Source organism: Poecilia reticulata, linkage group LG8, assembly GCF_000633615.1.
Source record: "Poecilia reticulata strain Guanapo linkage group LG8, Guppy_female_1.0+MT, whole genome shotgun sequence".
Taxonomy (NCBI): Eukaryota; Metazoa; Chordata; class Actinopteri; order Cyprinodontiformes; family Poeciliidae; genus Poecilia; species Poecilia reticulata.
The window spans coordinates 20520034-20528175 of record NC_024338.1 but is presented as its reverse complement, the minus strand read 5'-3'; the positions used below and the strand labels follow the sequence as shown (position 1 = coordinate 20528175).

Sequence of the window (8142 nt, the reverse complement as noted above, 5' to 3'; positions counted from 1 at the left end):
GATTCACTCAGACATGAACAGATTCACTCAGATATGAACAGATTCACTCAGATATGAACAGATTCACTGAGATATATTTAAAATATATCACATATTTGTCTTCCATATTAACTTTAGTCATAGTTCCTCTCAGAGGCAGAGAGTAAAAACTACAAGCTGATCAATAATTTAATGATAATTAAGTGAATTATTGGTCGAGCACGTTTCACTTGTTCAATGCAGCTGAAATGAATTCAGGTGCCTCTTCCAGGCTGACGGTAGGAACGTTTTGTTCCTGGTTGCTTCTGTACCTCGTGTTTGCAGTAGAGCAGCAGCAGGTTTCCGAACGTGACCCGGGGGAAGGACGGCTGCTGCAGCAGAAACGCCATCTTCTCAAATCCCTCTGAAGGCTTCTGCTCCATGTTCACCAGAGCCTGGTTGTGCAGCGTCACGGGGTCCAGCTCCTGCGGAACAACAGAAAGTAATCATGCATGTGTCACAAATCACTTTCATTTTGTTTTGCTTAAAGATTTAGTTGCTTTAATTCACAGAAATCAGACAACAGGGGAAAGACGTGCAGTACTTCTACACCAGATGCAGACACCAAAATCAGATTTTGTTTTATGAAATGTTTTCTATTGAGAAAACATTTTTGTTTACAAATACAAACCAAAACAAAGAACACAGAATGTGAAATAAAATATTCCAATAAATGCATTGATACCAAAAACAGTATGATAAATAAAAAAATTTTAATGACATTCATTTGTGATTACAGCTTTTTTATTAGCATTATTGGAAATCTTGGATAAATACAGTTAAATTTTATTAGTCAAAACTGTAAAAAAGGCTGAAAATAATGAAAATGTACAGTTGTGGATTGAACATTTTCTAAATATAAGAATTTCATTAATTACCTTCTTTATGAATTTATATTCTTTACATGAAAACTAAAATAACATTTTTTTTATATCTTGGTGAATATTTGGTATCGACATTACAAAATATAAGGTTATCTCAGACAATTCCAGAACAAAATGACTGAATGTTCTTTGCAGAATTTACCATTGGCATCTATTGTTTTAATATATTTCATCATGTGTTGATTAGCAGAATAAGTTCTGAGTAACAGTTTAGATTAGATTTCTCTCATTCTGCAGTTATTATTATTATTATTATTATTATTATTATTATTATTATTATTATTATTATTATTATTATGTAATTTATTTAATTTCCCTTTGGGATCAATAAATTATTTTTGAGTTGAATTTGAATCAAGACGTTTTTCCTGTCACTATCCAACGCTAGGGGGCAGCATTGGCTAGTCATTTCTCAGCATTAGCATCTGGTGAAGCGAAGGAGAGTAAATTTATCTCAATAACAGCCCGGTATGAAGATAAAGTGATCATTCCTGCCATGTTCTGATGCCGAGCTGCTGAGGAACAAGTCCAAGCAGCTTCAGATTAAACCTGAACCTGGTGACCTGAGGAGGAGACGGTGATGAAGGGCGATGAAGGTTACCTCCTCTGACCTCGGCGGCATGTCAGTCAGCGCCTCCTGAGCTGCTTGCCCTGCAGGAGCCAACAAGCAAAGAACCCAAAAACTTTACTCAAGTAAGAGTGACAAGCAGTGACGAGCAGTAAAAATACTCCTAAAAGTTTTTATAAAAAGTTACTCATTTAGCTGTAACTGAATAAATGTAACTAGCTGCTACCCAACTCTGCTGCCAACGAGAGAGAGAACGTCAGAGCGTCAGGCTCCAGAACACCTCTGCCCCAAATGATGACAGTAAACCAACCCAACCCTGAAACCTGTTCTCCGTTTGACCTTTGCAACTATTCCTGAAACGTAAATCCAGACAGGAGAAGGAAAGAGAAGTCCTGAGGGCGGAGCCGCTTGGTGTGGGACTCATGTCTCCTCTGATCGCCGTTCTTTAGGCTTCGCTCTGATAATGTGTCAGAGAGGATTCAGGATAAAAACAGCATTTAGGAGTTTTGTTTTCTCAGATATTTTGTTTCGTTTTTTTGTCATTCTGGAAGAGACATGAAAGACGAACAGGCAGCTGCATGAGCAGAACTCTGGAAAATTCCCTCTGTTGGTGATTATTTCAATAATCGATAACGATTAAGTCGATTAACTGTTTCAGCTCTGTGGATAACAGTTTGGGTTTATGTCGAGTGTCCCGGCATAAACCCAAACTGTTTTGGGTGAAAATTCCTATAAAGAAAATGTGTCAGCTGCTCCACTTCTGACTTTTTAATGACTTTAGATATGAATCCTTCTTCCAGCCAGCTGACGATAGAGTGCAGCAACTAGTGGGGGAGGAGCAGCGTTACACTCCAGACAACCAAAACAAGCTCAGGTGTTTCTCTGCATCGCGTTAAAACTGTTCAGTTCTTCCTGGTCTCTAAGAACCAGAGGTTCTTCTCACCGTTCTTCATCTGATATTCGATGGCTGCTTTGAGGTTGAAGGCTTCGATCAGAGCCGACTGATGCAGGACCAGAGTGTTTCCCACGCTGTGAACGTCGAAGCCTTCCGTTTTCACCCCGACGTCCAGCTCTGCCGCACAAACAAAACACAAACGAGTCAACGAGCTGAAGAGGTTCACAGAGAAAAGCAGAAAGTGGTTCCACCTGGGTGTTCACTCATTCCTCGGTCTATGACCTCTGTGATGTATTTGACGGCCTGCGGATAGTTCTTCATGCTGTAGTAGGCCAGGGCGATGTTGTAGGACAACGCTGGCACAGAAAACACATGAACAAAGAAACACAGGAGATTTATGGTCATTATGAACGGACTTCTTCAGACAGAGGTCCATTTTTTGTCTGGTCGTTCAAACTACTAATTAAATGTGAACGCACTCAGATTTCTGTGTGAACGGTTTACCACGCCGGATGTGCAGAAGAAGAACGCTGACATCACTCAGCAGTGGTCTGTTTACAGCAGTAAAAATGGCTGCCAGAGCTCAGCCAGAGCTCAGAGTGGTGGGGATGTGGTGCGTTCACTGACTGCTTTCATTAGTTCATTATTGTCATTTTCATCCCTCGTTTATGTCCAGATTTACCATCTGGATTCTTCTGCTGCAGAAATATGCCGCATGTCTCCCATCAGGGTAAAAAACAACACGAATGAAGACGCTTTGAAAACGATCAGATTCGATTTAGTTCCACATTTTTAGGTGGAACAGACTGGACTTTATTGTGGCTGAAAAAGTCGGATTTGGGTCGCATTCGCCTGCTGTATTCACCTAACAAAGTTATTTTAGTACCAATCAGATCCTGTGAATGACAAGAGTGACAATAAAACCACAGAGATAATCAGGTTTCCTGCCTCCTGCGTGTGTCTGGCTGATCACCTGGGACGTATCCCAACATCTGCATGGCTGTCATGAACTTCTTGCAGGCCTCCTCGTACTTGCCTTCCTGGTAGAGCAAGCAGCCCATGTTGTAGACGTAGTCTGGGTCGTCCTGTGGCAGCTGCTCCAGCAGCAGCTGTCAGCACAAAGAGATGGAGAGAAAATCACTCAACAATATGGCTGCTGGTACCATACCAACTTTATTTATAAAGCACTTTGTACACTGACCGGACCAAAGTGCTGTACACATAAAATACAATGCAATGGAACGAGCTTCACCTTGGCTGCAGAATAATCCTCCTCACAAAATTTGATACATGCCTGGAGCTTCACCATCTGGGACAGAAACAGCAGGAATCAACAACGGAAACAAATTTAATGAAAAAACAGATAAAATAAAGTATAAAAAGATATTTCAATTTATTAGAGCTGTTTTCATGGAGAGCTTGGCGTCTGATTGGCTGCTTCAAACACCAAGTCAACAACTTATTCCAGATTTATAATTCAGCCTAATGAATTAATTCCTGATGTGCTTCAGCACAGGAACAAGAAATTATTTATTAAATCATTAAATATTTATGTCTAGTTTTTTAATGAAATTGCAACACATTTCCTGTTTAAAAAAAATTAATGACACATTTAAATCAATATTTCATAAGTTATGTATTTATTGTAATTTGGCGGTCTTAATTTTCCATACTTTACTCATGAAACAGAATAAATATTACAAAAATACATCTTTTTCACTGTACTGTTTCATCAATATTAAGGAATTATTGACTAAACACAGGCTCCTGTTTCTTGCTGTAATGTTACTTGTGAGATAGTTTCGCTTTATTTCAAATCTACTAAGAAATTAGACCAAAATTACTGAGGAAAATTTTGTATTTTTACAATTTTGTTGTTAAATTACTGAATAAATAGACATATAAGCTCAACAACAAACATATTGATTGTTTTTAATCTGTTATTTTGGTCATTTAGTGCTTTTATAACCTCTGATCATTCATGGAGCTTCTTTGAAAAAGACACTTTCTATATTTTGGCAGGAAAACTTGAACACAATACTCTGGATGCTCTTCTTATCTCTCCTTTTATTACCGTTCTTCAACATGTTCTGTTTTGGTCTAAAGTCTGCGCCGGCAGCTCAGAGCTTTGCCTCGACTAAACATGAGGATCGGATCAAGCATGAGGCACCTTGGTGTGGCTGCTGGGGTTGTCCAGGACAAACGAGGCCTTGGTGGCCTCAGAGTAAGCCCCGGCTTTGTACAGCGACTGGGCAGAGTACAGCTTGTACTCCTCCACCTCGGGATGCAGCTGGGTGAGCTGCTCGTAGCACTCCGCGGCGCTGCTGAAGTCCTGGATGTGGTAGTAGCAGAACCCCAGCAGGGACAGCGCCGCTCTGGACTGAGACACACAAACACACAGAGTTACTCCAACGGGACGTTTTAACATAAAAACATCAGAATGTAGGTAAAATAATCCTGAAACCCTGGATTAAGTTTTAGTTATTGGCACTGACTGGCAGACAGAAACAAACAGCTGGGTTATATTTGATCCAAATCAGAATTTCTTACATCACAGTAAAAATGTTAGGAACAAAGTCTTTTATCCTCTAAATAATATTCCTAGAGTGTGACCCGGTTCTGATCCAGAGATGCGTTAAATGCACAACCTGCCAAACTGATGACTGTAACGTTTTGCTTTCTGCCGTCCTACGAAGAGATTAGCTCCAGTTATTATAACTCAGCTGCAGAAACACTGAGCAGCTCCAGCCTGATCGGCCTTCTGGTCTGCTGTTGAGTGAAAACTAAAACTAATTTTGAGACATCTTTTACTTTATTTAGCCCTCACCTTCAGCTCCAACAACCTCTCAAGGGGTGAAACTTTTTCACTTCTGATACGATACCAATATTGCAGTTTTGAGCATTGGCCAATACAGATATTAACCCGATATCAGCCCAAATAATTTATAGTTTTATTACTTATTTTGTAATGTGGAATGTTAGAAAAAGCTTGATCAAATGATACGTAGAGATGATCTATTGGTTATTTTTGGATTAACTAATTAATAATTAGATAGCAAAAGGTTCTTAATAGTAGATTTTATTTTATTTTTTACAGAATTTGAACCATGTGCCTCTTAAGGTGTCCTGGATATAGCAGATTTACAGACAAAACTTTTTAATTTTTAATGCAATTTATGACAATTTTTATTAGGTTTATTTGATAGGGACAATCACATGATAACATAAATAAATCAGCAGTCCCAAGCATCTAACGTTGTCAGAGTTCTGTTTGTTATAGACTTTAAATTGACAATATAGTGGCTCAGTTTGCTTTTGCATCCCTGGATATTATGTTGGCAGCTTCTGTGGATCATTCAGCCACTTACCTTGGTGTGTTTCTGAAGTTGGCCGTTTAGAATATGAATTGCCTCTACATATTGTCCGTCTTTAATCTAAAACAGATAAAATAAGCAGAGGTGTAATATCTATCAACACACTTTAACAAACTATTAAATTAATGAAAGCAAAGCATCTTGTTGTATTTGAACATACGGTGGAACATATTTATTTCAAATTTGTATGCCGAATTACAGAGATGATAGTTAAGATCGAAAAAAGCGTAACTAAGTTGTGTTTCCCTTTTCAGTTATGGACGTACACTAAATTTAGTACAAATCTAAACGGAGTTTGGCCTGGCTTTATCACCGCTAATGTAGCCGTTGACCTGAGAAACTAACTTCCCTCCAAACAACGAGCTTCTCACCAGTTTGTAGATGGTCGCCGTGTACTCCCCATCTTTAATCGCTGTCATGGCTCCCAGAAAGCAGCTTTTGAAAAACACAAACTGCTCGATTTTCTCCGTAAACTGTAGCTGTTTATCATAGCATTTATGCTAGCTCCTATAACGGAGACGAGAAGGAATGCATAGGAGCTGTTACCTAGCAACGACGTAGACCGGAAGGAGGAGAGTTGGCAGACGTCTTCGGCAACCAATAAAGTAAAATGATTTGTTTAGTTTAGTTTATAAAATATATTAAACAGCGTGTTATTTTACTCCTTCATAGTCCAGTGCTGCAGCATATTGTGAATTTATTTAATTTCTAAATTTTTGCCATAAATTTTAGTAGGCGGCACTAACACTGCTACAGAGGAAGCGATTGGTTCACAGTTAAGTTGCTGTGCAGGTTAACCAATCAGATGCTACGTTCTTTTTCAACGGCCATAGCGACGGTGTAAGAGTTTTTTTCGGGCTGGGTTGTAGCAATGGAAAGGTGAAATAATTATTTACTGAAATAATAAAATATATTTTAATAAGTTTTAAATAATTATTTACACATTTTTTCACTTGTATATTTAACAAGTTACAAACTCAACTGTTAATAAACCTGTTTTTATTCATACCATTTTCCTTTCTATTAAGTGTCAGTTACATAATGTGGAATGTGAATAATAAGACAATTAATTTGAGTCCATTTCTTTTTTATTTAAGCAAATATATAAAGTGATAAAGTGAATATTAATGTAAATTAAGTTGCTAATTGCTAATTACTCTAAGCAAACAAGCTATTAGCAAAATATGTTTTCACATTTTATCAATTCAAAAACTGAAGGGATTTAGTCAGAGTTAGAGATTATACATGGAAGTGTGTGTGGGAATGATTTATCCAGATACAAACTGCAAAACAAGAAAATAAATCGCTTATAACAGCAACTGTCCCTGTAATTGATGTCTAAGATGCCAAAGAGAATAGATTCAGTTTTTCTATATAATATTCAATCAAAGAATAACAAAGATACAATACCTTCTTTCTTTAATATTTCTTTTTATATCCTGCTCAGTTTTCTGCCGTCAGACTGTTGTTGTTGTTGTTGCCAGTTTTTGTAATTTTCTGAGTTTTTCAGCTTGTGTTCACTGCAAAAACACAAAATCTTACCAAGCATTTTTGGTCTTGCTACCAGTACAAATATTTTACTACATTTGAAATAAGACAAAACCAGCTTACAAATAACTTTTCAGAAAGATATAGTAGCTTGTTTTGAGTAAATAATTCCTTAATATTAATGAAAAAAGATCCATCTGCAGATTGTTGCACTTATAACATGGGGAAAATGTTGTTATAAGTGAAATTATCTGCCAATGGAACTAATACTTTTTCATCAATATTAAAAAATAACTGACTTAAAACAAGCTCCTATATCTTGCTGAAAAGTTACTTAAAAGTCAGTTCTGTTTTATTTAAAGTGTACTAAGATATTTTAAATAGGAAGTAGGTAAAAAATACTTGGTAAGATTTTGTGTTTTGCCGTGTTGGAGGAAATGCCTCAGCAGCAGCTGATTCATGTTCAAAATGAAGCAAAATGTTTTTCCTCTCCCAGCTGCGTCTCGGTTATTTCCATTTCTCTCTGCTTAATCAAAGAGATTCTGCCTGTTTCAATCTTTCTGTTTTCATCATATTTTTCTCAAACAGCAGCACAAGAACAGACTGGAGAGCTTCATAAAAATGATCTCATAAGTTAATCATGTACGACTTAAAGTAAAGAACACACCCACACACACGCACACACACACACACACACACACACGCACACACACACACACACACACACACACACACACACACACACACACACACACACAAATAAAAAACAAACCAAGGTGCTGGAGGTTTGCCTCCGACCAAAACCACACTGCTGACCACCGGGCCTCCATAATGATGGGGGAACGGGTACATGCCGTGTGAATGTGCTTGAAAGTGAGAGTTTACATTTCTCTCTGTGTGTGTGTGTGTGTGTGT

General features: G+C 37.8%; 1 protein-coding gene across 1 annotated transcript in view; it reads right to left on the bottom strand.

Moving 5' to 3' along the window:
* Positions 1-6352, bottom strand: part of ift70 (intraflagellar transport 70) — a 14045-nt gene extending 7693 nt beyond the window's left edge. The window contains exons 1-9 of the mRNA XM_017306170.1: positions 6111-6352; positions 5734-5799; positions 4536-4745; positions 3618-3674; positions 3339-3474; positions 2617-2721; positions 2414-2542; positions 1504-1553; positions 291-443 (exon numbers count right to left, since the gene is read on the bottom strand). Coding sequence (XP_017161659.1) covers positions 291-443; positions 1504-1553; positions 2414-2542; positions 2617-2721; positions 3339-3474; positions 3618-3674; positions 4536-4745; positions 5734-5799; positions 6111-6158 — 954 coding nt within the window. The 5' untranslated portion in view covers positions 6159-6352. The remainder of the gene's footprint in view (positions 1-290; positions 444-1503; positions 1554-2413; positions 2543-2616; positions 2722-3338; positions 3475-3617; positions 3675-4535; positions 4746-5733; positions 5800-6110) is intronic.
* Positions 6353-8142: the final 1790 nt, after the last annotated feature.